Source organism: Schistosoma mansoni, chromosome 6, assembly GCF_000237925.1.
Source record: "Schistosoma mansoni strain Puerto Rico chromosome 6, complete genome".
In the NCBI taxonomy this organism is placed as follows: Eukaryota; Metazoa; Platyhelminthes; class Trematoda; order Strigeidida; family Schistosomatidae; genus Schistosoma; species Schistosoma mansoni.
Genome location: NC_031500.1, coordinates 12397257 through 12414045, shown reverse-complemented (window position 1 = coordinate 12414045; position 16789 = coordinate 12397257). Strand labels below are relative to the sequence as shown.

Genomic DNA, 16789 nt, shown 5'->3' with positions numbered 1-16789 from the left:
CGTTATCCACTCAGCTACTGAGTCCTGTTAGCCACTTGCTTGTGCAATGGGGTGAAGTTCAAATTCACTTAGTATTGTTTGTTTGAGTCTTCCCATTATCTCAGTGGCCGAGTGGATAACACGATGGTGTTTGAAGCGAGAGGTACTGGGTTCGAGTCCCAGAATGAACATCAACTCTGAGATGCAGGTACATCCAGCTGACGAGTTCCAAATAGGACGAAGCGCGCGTCAAACTGGATTCCACTGATAGCCACTATCCATCTTTACTTACCATGCTTGTGAATTTAGGCTATAACGAGGCAATACGCACAGTATGCAAATATGGCCAATAAGAGACTGACCAGTTGCAGTCCTAAAACATCAATGGAAAGATTCAAACAAACAATACTAAGTGAATTTAAATGATTGATAGTTTGCATTTTAGCTGTTTACTGTATTGTTGTTAGATTTTAGTGAGAGTCCGTAATTTTCGTGTCAAGTAAGTTCGCTTGTCCCCACCCGTGTTCTTGTTCACTGCAATGCGTGTATAAAATATATGTGTTCAAAAATCTATTCTCGTATTTGACTTTTTTTAATTCCTTTATACACTAACGCGAGTTAAGTCGACAATAATATACGAGGATAGTCTACATGAATACTACATTGGCAACCAATCATACGATATTACTGAAATCAGATAAGGGTCCCAAAAAAGTGGTTAGCCCGTTGATGACATTGTACGATCTAACTGGAGTCAGATACAGATCTAGGACCACTAAATTAGTACATATATTACTTATAAATGATAGCAAATATTATGAACATCTGATTATATAACATTCGAAGAATTGCCTCCAAATACTTTAAATATTAAAATCTAACTCAAAAGTGTTTGATTCTTCCCATCGATATCAAGGATTGTAGCCAATCACTAATTTATGGTCTATATATGCTTCGAGTGGATTACCTCAATATTGCAAGGTATTCACAAGGTATTGAGTTCGAGTTCCAGTGTGTATATCACTAATATCCGAGTACATCTTGCTGACGAATTGCACACAGAATGAAACAAACGTCTCAGATTTCAATACTAATCAAATAAAAATCTAATTTAAAATGCACAACACTATCCAAAAAGGCAGTAATTAGATTATTCATCAATCTTTTGGTAGCAAATTACAGAGAATGACATTAATTGGATAGAGATACAAAGATATTCTCCATAGCAACATACATACTTGTTTCATAGATAGACAGATATTATTATAAAGTATAAAACGCCAAACGTTTCAGTAGCTAACGGACCGATTTGTTTCTATTATAAAAATAACAATAATGGTAAACTGTATAGAATTGTTTGTACTTCACATTGATGTAAAAAGAATTTAATAAACGACTGTTGACTTTTTCATTTTCTATATAAAATATATAAAATCTCAGTGAATGAATCTGACGTAAATCCAACGTTTCGCCTGGCAATCTGGTCCCAAAAGTTTGTACCAACTCATTATATTTATTCCCAAATACCCTGGTACGTTCGAGAGTGAGGAGAGTCCGCTCTTCCTCTCCAAATGCTCTCACATGGCCACGCGTATATAGCCTCTGTCAGAGAAGTCCTACTCACTGCCTTCTCGTGGAGGGGGTGTTCTTTACGAAATTGAGAGGAAGAAAAGCGAATGTCTGATGCTTTAACCGATTTTGTGGACACGGAAAGTCCACCTAGGGCAGTTGGAAAACTCTGATTCCAAACCAATGGTGCACATCGGCTCCACGGTCCTGAAGGAACAAATGGCATATGAATCAATCGTTGGTCACAGGCTACCATGGGATTGCATCTCCACACGATGCTCCACCGCCTTGTGGATCAGACTTTTAGGTCAAAGGCTCCGGATGTGGCCCCCCAAGAAAACCACCCGTTTCAGTTTGGGCACCTGAGCAGTATCAAAGCCCTCACACAAATCAAATGAGATTTGTGTGGCGTATATATATCTGGTTTCCTTTTGTACCAATATTTATGTGTTTAGATAGATAAATAATTGTTTATTCTTGGTTTCATAATTTCCATACAAATATATCATTTCATTAGGACAAAAACATATTGGATTGGACAACTATCTTATATTCGGAATATCAGATCACTAAAGTCTTACTTAATAATTTGGTCTAGTAAACAGTGATTAATCAACTACACCGTATCAATGCATATAATCAGTTGATAAGCATTTTATATTATAAATTCATTCGGAATCTATCCACAAATTCAATAAACCATAAACGTTCTTCATAAAAACGCTATCAGCTTATAATTTTTAATAGTTACTGAATAGTTAGTCTTACTGAAATCCCATTGTAAAGTTGTGACTAGTGTTCAACCATTCAGGAAGTAAAAAGTCTCTCACAAATGGTATTGACTGATCGTAGTTCAATATGGAAAATTGACTAAAACCCTAAATTATACCATCGGTTACCAATTGATTAGTTATTGATGGTTAAATTTCATCATGAAACTCGAAGGTCTCATCCCTGGTGTAACTGTAAGTGAATACTATAGAGCAGTATCATACTAAGATGAAACAGTTATCCAACCTCCACCCTATTGATATCCATTTATCCCTCAATTAAAAATCAACGCCTACAAAATTCTGTCCACCAAACTTTTAAAAAATAGAAACTCAAATTATTGAAAAATGAAAAAGTAAAAAAAAAGAAAATGAGTAAAATTCAATTAAAAAGTTTAACCGATAGACCACCGAGCCGGCCAGCATCCAACGGTGTTAATGTCTAACTTTAACCAATCCACGAAACGGCCGTCCATTATTTCCAGGTTTTCCATGGTGGTCTAGCTTCAATTGACTCATAATCTCAACTATATAAAATTACTAAAATCTCCACAAAACCCCCTTCTTACTATTAAAAAGGGTAACACATCTACTTTTATTAGTACAATTCAAAATAATAAAAGAGGTATTCACTTCACACTGTTATAAAATAAAGGTAAACAATAATGAAATTATACTTTTTCTTATTTTAATTAAAAGTACATCATTATAATGATAAGTGCATCAGTTTTCCTTTTTAATTAATAATATATGGTATATTTCCATTTGTATTATTCTATCCAAAAAAATGAAATATTAAACGACTCAATGAGAAAGATTACCGAATAGTTGAATTCATAAGTCAATTAAAGTTAGACCACCATTGAAAACCTAGAAGTAATTGACGGTCGTTTCGTCTCATTTTGAGACTCCTCAGCAATGCGCATCCACTATCTCGCCCCACAAGATTCGAACCCAAGATCTATCAGTCTCGCGTGAACACTTAACAAATAGACCACTGAGCCGGCCGGCATCCAACGGTGTTAATGTCTAACTCCATAAAATTGGGCCGGAACTCAAACGACGAACTACAGTGCAAAGTCGTGCATGGAGGACAGCTGACAGATACATTTCCAGTAGGGACCGGAGTCAGACAAGGCTGTCTACTCTCCCCTTTCCTTTTTCTCCTGGTGATTGACTGGATTATGAAAACCTCTACATCTGAGGGGATGCACGGCATACAATGGACAGCTCAGAACCGATTGGACGATTTGGACTTCGCAGATGACCTAGCCCTCCTCTCTCATACACACGAACAAATACAGACGAAGACAGCAAATGTAGCAGCAGCCTCCGCATCAATAGGCCTCAACATACTCAAAGGAAAAAGCAAGATTCTCAAATGCAACACCAACCCAGTCACAATTGATGGAGAAACTCTGGAAGATGTTGAAACGCTCACATACATGGACAGCATCATTGATGAACAAAGAGAATCTAATGCAAATGTAAAGGCGAGGATTGGAAACGAAAGGGTGGTATTCCAACATTGAAGAACATATAGAACTCTAAACAACTGTCAACTAATTTCAAAGTGAGAATCTTCAATACGAACGTCAAGACAGTCCTACTGTATGGAGCTGAAACGTGGAGATCTACTACATCCATCGTCAAGAAGGTACAAGTATTTATAAATAGTTGTCTACGCAAAATACTCAACATCCATTGGCCGGATACCATCAGCAACAGTGTTTTATGGGAGAGGACAAACCAGCTTCCATCTGAAGAGGAAATTAGGAAAATATGTTGGAAGTGGATCGGATATACATTAAGGAAATCACCACACTGCATCACGAGGCAAGCCTTAACTTGTAACCCGGAAGGGAATCGGAAAAGAGGAAGGCCGAAGAACACATTACGCTGGGAAATAGAAGCAGATATGAAAAGGATGAATGTTAACGAGAAAGGACTGGAAAGGATTGTCTAGGACAGGGTTGGATAGAGAATGGCTGGTGTGCGGCCTATGCTCCTCCACGAGGGGTAACAGGTGTAAGTAAATTATTGATTAGTACATCAAATGAAATTTTCATTTAAATCATTTATGAAGATGTAATTGTATATTATATTTCTATTGAATTACAATTATTCAACCAATATATTTTTATTATCATAGTATATTTGTGAAGATTGAAAAAGAAAATCTACATCATGGATTGACTTTAGTCAACTGTTTCATCTCAGTGTAGGTTGTATTAATGAATATACACAAATCCATTAAGAATTGTACTCAGAACCAATAAGGCTTATAGACAACATAGTTTGTATTCAGTTATTTAAATTACCTATTGTAATCCATTCACAATGTTATATGATCAATATATTTTGATATCAAAGATAACTATCTCTTATAGAATATGCTTTGACGAAGCTATTTTATCAATCGTTCTTCGAAGATTCCTTTTTGAAGTTAGTTATTTAGTCAACAGATGATTATCATTAGTATACAAGGTTTGTACAAATCTAAAATGGCTTATTATACAGATTAACTTTAGCAACACCCTGAAAACTCTCCTAATAGACATTAAAATTTAAATTAAAATAGGAAATGTAGGTATTAATAATTAATATATCTATATGTAACCCAGAAACAACAACCTTTAAGTAAACTAATAATAAATTTTAATGACCAATAGAAATGATCAATTCAGGAAAATAATTGAGGATTTATTTATTGATTTTCTTTTTATGATTTTCCTAAAATATACAAAAGATAATAATATTTATTATAGTTCATTATAAGTAAGTGATAGTGAATAAAAGTATAGAAATAATAAGGCTTGATTCTGAATTATTCAAAGGGGGTTTTTTGTGAAGAAATCATGAGTCAATTGAAGTTAGACCACCATGGAAAACCTGGAAGTACTGGACAGCCGTTTCATCCTATTGTGAGACTTCTCGCGAGATTCAAACCCAGGACTTATAGGTCTCGCGCAAACGCTTAATCTCTTGACGACTGAGTCGACCGGCATCTAATTGTGGTAATGTCTAACTCCAACCCATCCACGAAATTGGGCCACCGTCCACCATTGTCTTCAATGAGTTGAACTCCGGTTGAACTCTATTTATCATGGCTTCTGACTAGAATGAGCACTGCAAAAGAGTCCCATACTAGGATGAAATGGCCGTTTAGTGCTTTTAGGTCTTCCATGCTGGTCTAGCATCAATCAACTCATGAACTCAACTATTGAATTACTGTTATATCCACAAAACTCCTCTCTGATTAGAAAGATTATCATTTAACTTTATTTTAGTTTTAAATCAAAACAAAAGAAATTGGCATTTTAACAAAACTTTTAGAAGAAAAAAATAAACAAACGTTATTTAATTAGTCGAATTTATGAATCGATCTGAGTTAGACCACCATTGAAAACCTGGAAGCACTGTACGGCTGTTTCATTCTATTGAGAGACTCCTCAGTAGTGCGCATTTACGATCCCATCCCACAATAGGACGAAACGGCTGTCCAGTGCTTCCAGGTTTTTCATGATGGTCTAGCTTCAATTGACTCATGATTTTTGATTTATTCATTAAAGAAAGGTTAGAAAATAAACATAGTAATCCAAACAAGAATTGAAAATTTATTTATCTGAACTTAATTTCTCATAGATTTAGTTAGATAACACAAATTCATTTATTTACATGGACTCTTCTCAGTTAGTCACAACTTAGAATCAATAATGGTAATAATTTAGTCTAGAAGGTTTCGTTAAAAATTATCAAATTTACATTTTGTGTTCAACATAAATTGATATCAGCCAAGGAGCTGTTACAAACTAGGGGGATTGGATAAACTTTTTGTTTAAGTATAGAAATCTTTATAAATACAGACCTTCAACCCCAACCAGACATCTGACCTAGAGCTTTCAGGTCTCGTAATGAACCCCTATCCAACGATAAAATTTCACATTCAATCAATTCACGACATTGTATGTCAATCATACAGAGCCAATAGTAACAACCGGTTTGCTCTCAATATGTATTAACCTAAACTAGTCACAAATTCTCACTTGAGAAATATCTTCATTTGATTAATTATAAGTCAGGCATTCCTGAAGAGTCCCACATTAGGATGACGTAACTGTCTAGAGCTCCCTACTTTTCAATGGTAGCACAATTGAGATCAATCTTTGACAAATACAACCTATAGGTAGTAGTAATAGATTAAAAACAGTGTAATTATGTAAGATTATGCTAATACATCTTGGTAGATTAACGACAATAGATATAGAAAAAATTGTAAAATGGTTCCGGTAATTGAACATTTTAATGTCAGCTAGTGTGAAAATTTTAGAGAAAATATTTTAAAACACATGGAGACACGTTCCTAGAAATTACAAGCAAAAACTGATATTGAAATTTACCTAGTGACAACTACAAAAAAAATACAGACTAAAAACGTGATACATGAACGAAAAATAAGAATTTTCAATAGAGAACATGAAATAAGATATTATGCAATTAAATGTTAGAAATTGATAATCACTAGGGTAATGAAAGATAGAAATCTATATCTTTATGAATGTAGAAGTTTGGCTTCATTTTTTCAATAATGATAATTTTGGCAAAATGTAATAAATTGGAAGTCATTTGCGTGTTGATCATTTCGATATCTGAACGGCTAGCGTGGTCTACAGAAAACACGATGCTACGTACTACTGAATAGTCACAGACTAAGAGGTGGGATATCTATCTAGTGCTTTTTAGAACATAGAAACTGTTGTTAGCGGTGGAATCCAGGATCATTGCTTTGTCCTATTCGGGACTTATTAACTGAATATAATTGTATCCAAGTGTGTTGATATTCATATGGAGACAAAAACACAGTATCTTTATTTTGTAACCCAAGTGCGTTATTCACTGAGCTAGTGCATCTACATAGCCACTGAACTTTTCAACGGGTACAATATTTACTTCATTATTAATAAGCGTACGGCGCTTAAACTGGGGTAGTGGTTGCCGAGGATCCACCTTTCGGAGTTGGAGAATCCTGGTTCCAAACCAATGGTTAACATAAGCTCTAGGGCCCTGAGGGAACAAATGGCGTATGAACCTGTTGTTGCACACCAGCAACCACGTTGCTTCACGGCATTTTGGATTACATCTCTTTGTCAAAGGCTCCAGGAGTGGACGTCTATGAAAACCATCCGCTTTGGTTTTGGCAGATAGTCAGTATCCCAGCCTACATACAAACTGAATAATTTAATGTATGGCATAAGTGCATTTTGGTCCTTCTTTATATCAATGTTTGTGTTTAAATAAATAGATAAAAATAATTCTGAATTAACTTATTAGTTATATTCATGGCTGAAGTTTAATCAATCTTAATTATTATGATTAATAAAGAGACTGATCAACTGCAGTCCTAAACATCTATGGGAAGATTCAGCCAAACAACAACAAATAGATTTAAACTTCATCCCATTGCACAAGCAAGTGGTTATCAGGACTCAGTAGCTATATGGTTAACGTGGTAGTGTTTGAAGCGAACGGTACAGGATTTAAGTCTCATAGCGAACATCAACTCTGAGATGCAGGTACATCCAACTGACGAGTCCGAAATAGGACGAGACGCGCATCAAACTGGATTCCACTACTAGTCACTATCCATCTTTGCTTATTATACGAATTATATTTATATTTGATGTTCTATTATTATTACTATTATTACTATTACTATTTTTATCATTATTTTGCATAATAAATTTCCTTAAAAAAAAGTAAAAAAAAAGGTAATTTATATTTTCTTTAATGAATGAGCATTATCCTAATCTATCTATCTATATCTATAGAATAAGGTCAAGAATAATTTCAATGACAATAATAATTAATTAATTATTTAATTAAAACAATTAAGGTGAAACAATTCATATACATTGAATATAAGTCAAAGTAATGTACAATAATAATAATTTTGTTTATTAACTAATTATTATTATTAATAATACTATTAATAGTAATAATAATAATAATATTAATAATAATAATAATACAAATAGTTATCCTTATTAATATTCTATTATATAAATGTATGATTATAAAAGAAATTTGAGGTGAAAATAAAACAAACAAACAAACAAACAATTGAATTATGAAAAGACATGATTGTTATTCACCTCAATGTTACTAGGTGGGGAGAGGGGGTGAGGATAAAATTATTTAAAAAGTATGTTTGTGTTAATAATTATGTTTTTTTTGTTTGTTTTTTTTCTTGGTGAATAATAAATAAAATGAACATTAACAGAGTTTAGGACAATGTTTATTAGATGAATGATATTATTTTTCAGGGATAATCAACATCATGAATGGACTTTAATTAGATAATTATTGGAAAAGTTGAAAGTAATGAACAATTGTTTCATTTGATAACTCTATGTTTGATTATTCATAAGGTTATGAATGAATATTAGTTAAGAGTTTCTAAAGTACAATAAGGTAATTGTCTATTAACTTGTAGCGCCGTACTTCGTTAATAGTTCACCTCGATAACTGTTGTTATACTAGTCTTAACGGTGTATAGAATCAGAAGGCAAAAGGAAGCGGTAATTACATTTTTATTAACAAATGACGTAGGCCATAAAGTTATGAGTACATGAGCATATGTTAGCGAGCGAAGCATAAATAAGACGCATTGAAGATGGCTGGTAAGCCAACTCATTTTAAGCAAGCGTTAATTAATATTTATAGTCAGACAAGAATAAATGACAGACATGTGATAAATAGAATAAGAAGGGTACACACAACTACGCTCATACAAAAATGGTCAGGATTAATGAGTGAATGATTGACAAGATGAAAACATAACTCATAATGGACAGGCGAATTGACTTGGCCAGAAGCTAGAATAAAGTATATTGGCTTGACATATAAACCGATACTACAAACTCTTAGTTTTCAATACTATGTTGAACTGTGGTGAATTCTTAATGTAAATCATTAAATCTAATAATCTTCACTAATCTATGAAATGATAGATCTTAATCTGAGTTTTTTTCTGGTTTAACGAAATTTTAGTCAAGAAAAATGTATGTTTATTATTGAATTCACTTTAGTGTTGTTTGTTTGAATCTTCCCATTGGTGATTAGGACTGCAACTGGTCAGTCTCTTATTGACATATGTGCATACTGTGCGTATTGCCTCGATATAGCCTTAATTCACAAGCATTGTAGGCAAAGATGGATAGTGACTAGCAGTGGAATGGAGGACGCGCGTTTCATCCTATTTGGGACTCGTCAGCTGGATGTACCTGCATCTCAGAGTTGATGTTCACTCTGGGACTCAAATCCTGTACCGTTCGCTTCAAACGCCATTGCTTTAACCACTCAGCGTCCTGGATTCCACTGTAAGCCACTATCTTAGAGGTAACAAAAGATTTACACAAGATTTCTGGGATTAAAAGACCGATAAGATCGGTTGCCTAGTAATTGGACAGGATTTGAAGAGTTTACGTAAGTTAAGAGAATTAAGTGAATGGAAATGTATGAGTGAAAGTGTGGTTTAAATGTGCAAAGGGGCACCAGATAAATATGTGCCGCACAAATCTCATTTGATTTATGTGATACTGCCCAGATGCCCAAACTGAAGCAGGTGGTTTTCTTCGGAGGCCACAACCGGAGACTTTGACCTAAGGATCTGATCCACAAGACAGTGGAGCATCGTAAGAAGAGGTAATCCCATAGTAGCCGGTGATCAACAATTGATTCATACGCCATTTGTTCCCTCAGGATACTGGAGCCAGCCCATGTGCACCATTGGTTTGGAATCAGGGTTTTCCATCTCCCCTAGGTGGACTTTCCGTGTCCACCGACCCGGTTAAAGCGCCGGACATTCGCTTTTCGTCCTCTCAATTTTGTAAACAACAACTGTGGTACGAGAAGGCAGTGAGTAGGACTTCCCTGACAGAGGCTGTATACACGTGGCCACGTGAGAGCGTTTCGAGAGGGAGAGAGGACTCTCTCCACTCTCGGCCGTACCAGAACATTTGGGGGCTACACTAACTAACTAACTAATGTAATATCATCAATAAATATATCTACATATTCATATTAAACCGTAAATCATAATTCCCGATAAAATAGTAATGATAGTAGGATAAAAATTGCACTAAGTCCTAAAAAAAGTACACAACTAATGTCAAACAACTTCTTTGTTAACTGAGTTTGGATTTGAGGAAACAAAGTAACGGTAAACTTATTTAGTCTCATAAAGTAAATTAATGACAATGTAAGCATAATTGTCTATTGTCATAAATATGAAAACCTTATTATTAGTATTGAATAGAACTGATCATATATACACCATTATAATGTTCCAGTTCCTTCAGTACAAAAAGTTGCAATTAATATTTTTATATGTGATGGTTTGTATGTTCACGTTATTGGTGTTAAGGTCTGTAATTGATGTGTTTTTATTTTCATATGTTTAGTCTGTGTGGATCCCCTTGATATAGCACTTTACTTAAACTCTGACTAAATTGTAGCACCGAAGGAATTCGTACAGAATACATACATGGAAATAAAGACTGATCAATTGTAGTCTTTAACAACATCGATGAGCAAATACAAACCGTCAAAATTACAATTCATACACATTGTAAGGGCTAGTGGTTATCTGGACTCATTATCTCATTGGTTAACACATCAGTGTTTGGAGCAGAAGTTACTAGGTTCCAGCCTCTGTGCGAATATGAACACTCACTTACAGGTACACTCAGATGACAAGTCCCAAAGAGGACGAAATGTGGTTTCCAAAACACATGCCCAGCCACTTTCCAATCCCAATGGCTTTTAAGCTCTAAACATTTTAATAATAGCCCAAAATTCGTGTATCATTATCGATTAAGTTATAAAATTTCATATTACACTATGTATATATATCACCGCTGATTTTGATCTCACCTCCATTAGATGTCATGCGGAACTGCATAATGAGGAATACATTTTAATCTCACTAGTCACAGTTTCTCACTAAAACTCTCTGGAGCTCTTCTTAAGGTTAGCCATGCTGTTAGAACATTCTACAAACCATAAATGTTAAAATTATCCTTAATAATAGGCAAAAGTACATTACGAATACTTAAAATGCAAATTAATTACATCCAAGAGTATGATCCATTACAGTTACATTCTAAACTCTTGCTAAGCTGAAGATTTATTGTTACTCCATAGTAAAATAACTCTTAAAACTGACATAATACACTAATAACAAATAAACTATTTACTTTTAAAAGTGCTTTTTCTGGTTGATCATGTACAAGGTCAGTAGATTGACGTTTTTCCCGATGATATAAACATTCTTGTGTAATATGTAATGGATTTTCAATTTCGGCAAATGCTTTTTCAGCAATTCTTTTAGATTCATTTAATTTATTCATTTCATTAACAAGTGCATCAATTTCATTATTTAATTCATGTTTCATATAATTGATATCATTAATTCTTTGACCTAATATTAAAAAAGAACAATAAATATATTAGATAATATCATTGTTTTAAGACCTTGACAGAAAACTCCGACACAAGGTATCCTACTGGGTGATAGAGGCGACCTTGCTGACAAAATTGGACGGCCAGACTAATCCATCACTCAGAATTATTTGGAGTCCCAACCTCGGTGTTCTATAATCCTACAGGCTACCCGATGTGTATGCCTGTGTATTTGAACTACATGAGCTTCGGCTTGTGTAGTTGTGCATATAGGTATACACAAAAGGTATTTGCCAAACTCGCAAAAGAAAGTAGACTGAAATGTCAACCGTATATCTAATAAGATCAGAGGCCTAAACCCACAGGTCGAATACAAAAAAAGAAATGTTAGCAAATACTGGAGAGAGGTGACTGTCAACCCTCTCTGAGAGTGCTCAAGATTATGTGTATACCATCAAGTACATGAGAAAAAGTCTATGTAGCAGTGGTATGCATGTAATACGTAAGAGGTATTTAGTTGTAGCAAATACGTTTGATGGGAATGGTGACCATCTGCCCTCTCAAGTGAGTAAATATATCTATATCTATGCCATGAGATACATGGGTGAAAACTTATGTATAACCGGTAGGTATGTAATGCATAATTGCTCTTGGTGAGACTTCCACGCGCCCAAAATCCAGGGATACCGATTTCTCCAAGAAATAGCGGCCAAGCGGTGGGTTTATGAACCTTGAAACAAGGAAACCACTTTCAAAGAAACCATTATGGCTTCATTAGCTTTACCATGAAAGTTAGAATGTCTTAATCTAACCAATTTTCTGCTTCATTTAATCTGATTTTGCATGAACTAACACCTTACAATCAGAATGAAAGTTATATGACTGACTATCAAAAACATGCTATCTTAACATAACTAAAATAAATAACATGTGAAGTTTTAATGAAGGTATACCAGCCGATTACAGTTGAAAAGATTAGCATGACTATTAGACAAATTAAGAGCGGCAAACCAGCAGAACCAGACAACATTCCGGCAGAGGCACTGGAAGCAGGCGTAGCATCAACTGCAGAGGTACTCCACATTCTCTTCAGTAAGATTTGGGATGAAGAACAAGTACCAACAGACTGGAAAGAAGGACTTCTGATCAAAATGCCAAAGAAAGGCTATCTTAGCAAGTGTAATAACTACAGGGGTATCACTCTTCTCTTAATACCGGAAAAAGTTTCCAACAGGGTATTGTTAAACAAAATGAAGGACTTCGTAGACGCCCAACTTAAAGACCAACAGGCCGGATTTCGTAAGGATCGATCGTGTACAGACCAAATCGCAACTCTACGTATCATTGTGGAACAATCAATTGAATGGAATTCATCACTCTACATCAACTTCATTGACTACGAAAAAGCATTTGATAGCGTGAACAGGACAACAATATGGAGGCTTCTTCGACACTACGGCGTGCCTGAGAAGATAGTCAATATCATACGGAACTCCTATGATGGACTAAACTGCAAAGTCGTACATGGAGGACACCTTACTGACTCGTTTGAGGTAAAGACCGGTGTCAGGAAAGGTTGCTTGCTCACATCCTTTCTCTTTCTCCTGGTGATCGACTGGATCATAAAGACGTCAACATCTGGAGGAAAGCACGGGATACAGTGGACAGCTAGGATGCAGCTGGACGATTTAGACTTCGCAGATGATCTGGCTTTTCTGTCACACACGCAACAACAAATGCAGGAGAAGACGACCAGTATAGTAGCAGCCTCAGCGGCAGTAGGTCTGAACATACACAAAGGGAAAAGCAAGATCCTCCGATACAATTCATCATGCACCAATCAAATCACACTTGAAGGAGAAACTTTGGAGGATGTGGAAACCTTTACATATCTGGTCAGCATCATTGATGAACACGGTGGATCTGATGCAGATGTGAAGACGCGGATAGGCAAAACAAGAGCAGCATATCTACAACTGAAGAACATCTGGAACTCAAAACAACTGTCAACCAACACCGAAGTCATAATTTTCAATACAAATGTCAAGACAGTTCTACTGTATGGGGCGGAAACTTGGAGAACAACGAAAGCCATCATCCAGAAGATACAGGTGTTTATCAACAGTTGTCTAAGCAAGATACTTCGGATCCGTTGGCCAGACACTATCAGCAACAAGTTACTGTCGGAGAGAACAAACCAGATTCCAGGAAGAAGCACTGGAAGTGGACAAGAAACACATTGAGGAAATCACTCAACTGAGTAACAAGGTACGCCCTCACATGGAATCCTAAAGGCCAGAGGAGAATAGGAAGACCAAAGAACACATTACGCCGAGAAATAAAGACAGATATGAGAAGAATGAACAGAAGTTAAATAGAACTAGAAAGGAAGGCTTAGGACAGAGTAGGTTGGAGAATGCTGGTCGGCAGCCTACGCTCCATTGGGAGTAACAGGCGTAAGTAAGTAAGTAATACCAGCCTATTGATTCCAAAACATTTAGTTACTAATGAAAAGTCGTGATCACAATTAACAACTGGTCGCTGTTGTCAAAAATAGTAATAATAAATAAGTGGATAAGTAGATGACAATGAACTTTTGAAAGAGACAGTCAGTCAATTAAAATTTCCACAAGAACACCAAGTACCCCATGGTACTCGTTACCTGTTACTACTAACTGACAACAAAAAATTGACATAAATTATTTCTTGCTAGACACCTGACTTTAATAAAGAATAATTATAACGGCATTTGTACAGTTAGATAATTGCGTCTTATTGATCAAATAAGTAAAACGTTACTCTTACAAACGGTTACACTAAAAAGTGGTGACCAAGACAAAGACGCCCATTATTCGGTATTAATGAAATTTCATGCGAATGAATTTTGTGAAAACCCTTTGCCTGTGAATTACAGTTGATTCGATTAATACATGTGTGTTTAGTACGAGTTATGCTCAACTCAAGTTGATTTATTAAAACCAAATTAAATTCCAAAATGATGTTTACCAAGCTCGGGATGACCGGAATGACGTTAGTGATGTTATCCATCCTTACTGGTATCAAAACTCAAGTCATATCAAAAGACGTCAAGAGAAACAATCAGTGAAATAAATTCTAATCTTTCCTCGTAAAACATCACCTCTTCCAGTCAAGGATGTCCAATGACTCAATAAACTTGACCTTAGTAGTCCCCAAAAGGTTCAATTTATCCAGTGGCAACATCACTGCAGTTATACATATTTCCATCAATGTTAGTTTAGATCCAGTAATAATAATAATTTACCTTATGTCAAGATCTTAAAAGTAATAGCTTACTTGGCTTGGACACGGTTCACAAATATAACCCAGAAGTTGACATACTGAACAATCTGCAGACTCAGCAGGATTTCGCAGTTAAAATTAGAGCGGTGGTCAGTATATAAAGCGACAATTTCGCCATTTTATTTCATATGGTGTACTTTTTCATAATTCCGCCTGCCGCTCTTCCAGAGTTACTACTGGTCTCAAGCCCTGGTAAAGAGGGAGAGTTGGGCATGGGGTCCTATCCCGTAGAAAAAAATCTTGCTAAAAAACACCAACTAAATTAAGCATTCTTTTGGTTCCAACCGTACCACCATATTTATGTGATAAATAAATACATCAAAACGTAAGATAATATTTAAAATGATATTAAAACCTCAAAAAATTAAACTCAGAAAAACAAATAGTGTTAATTTGTGTATTCCAACAGTAAATCATAACAGTAGTAAGGCACTGAAACTCCAAAGATCTCGGGAATATTTAAATTAGGAATTTGACCTATTTTGTGCAATATTGTTTGGGTTTCTGTTTGACATTCATTTTTCAGGGCATTTCTTTGTAGTTTAGAAAAATGAACAACACTGATCAATATGGACTTTTTTATAGTAGAAAACCTTTACGGTACTAACGTAGCCTGGAAGATGCATTCTGAATCAAAGCTAATATTCAAAAGTAAATCCATATTTTTGAGTCGACTGTGTACTCTAAACCTCCACAAAATTCCCGACAAACGAGAAATAATATGACAGAGTGTATTTTCAGCAATGATAAACAAAAATAATCGTATATAACCATACTGAAACTCACCAAGTAGTCTGCCGACTTCCTGTTGTGCTCGTTTAATTCTGTCATCTGCTTCAACTCCCAAACGCTCTCCATTTTCTCTTATATGTTCAGCTCTCTTCATAGCCTGCTCTGAATTTGACAGCCGCGTTAAGTTACCCCTAGTCCAGTCGGCCGGCGTATATCTTGTGTAGAGAGCGTTGCGTGCAGCTGAGTATATAGAAGGAATTCTTAAACCCTCCAGTTCATGTAAACCTAGCGAATCTCCAGTAACGTTAACAATAGGACCCAGTGATTTTGCTGATTTAGTATCATTAAAATAAGATAACCGATCAGGGGAAAAATGAGACTTGGGGCGCCAGGGTGCAAATGATCTAATATTCCTGTGCGTATAAATAGCTGGATAACTGCCTTCTGCTATATCGTCAAATCTTCCTGAAGATCCCGATCTTGCATATTGCACAATATCTGGCAAATTTGATGCGCTGTGACTCAGTCGTAGTGGTTTTTGGAAATAACGTTCTGTCATTAACTCCATCTGCAAATAACTTGCTGGTAGGATAAGGAACATGATTATATGTGGTTAACTAAGGAATAATGATCAATGACATAGTAAAACGAATTTTTAACTCCAACGGTAGTGTCAAAAAGTCTGAATGATGATAATAATTGGATTCACAACTCAGGGTGAAAAATGAATATTACTGTCTCTTTTGTTTTTATGTTAGGAAAGTTAAAGGCGAGTAGAAAGTATTTTTAAGATATGTTTGACAGAAGCTAGCCTATTTATTCCACTTTCAAATTCAACAAAACATACTGACTGGAACGCTTTACCAGAACAAGTGGTATCAGCATCATCAGTGAACATTTTCAAGAAGAAGCTGGACCTTCACTGGAAGGAAATCTGTTAGGCTTAACACAGGTTC

The 16789-nt window shown here is 35.5% G+C and overlaps 2 protein-coding genes across 2 annotated transcripts in view; both read right to left on the bottom strand.

Annotated features, from left to right (window-relative positions):
* Smp_059600 (putative tektin) overlaps positions 1-2327 on the bottom strand; it is a gene marked incomplete at both ends in the record, with an annotated part of 32714 nt that extends 30387 nt beyond the window's left edge. The window contains one exon of the mRNA XM_018798293.1: positions 2317-2327. Within this exon, the coding sequence (XP_018653249.1) occupies positions 2317-2327 (11 nt within the window). The remainder of the gene's footprint in view (positions 1-2316) is intronic.
* A 6310-nt stretch (positions 2328-8637) lies between these two features.
* Positions 8638-16415, bottom strand: Smp_154300 (hypothetical protein; the record flags this gene model as incomplete). Its single annotated transcript, XM_018798292.1, has 3 exons — positions 15888-16415; positions 11576-11799; positions 8638-8664 (listed from the first exon to the last, which is right to left on the bottom strand). Exons 1-3 carry the CDS (start codon positions 16399-16401, stop codon positions 8638-8640), a joined length of 765 nt encoding a protein of 254 aa, XP_018653248.1. The 5' UTR covers positions 16402-16415.
* Between the last annotated feature and the right edge of the window lie 374 nt (positions 16416-16789).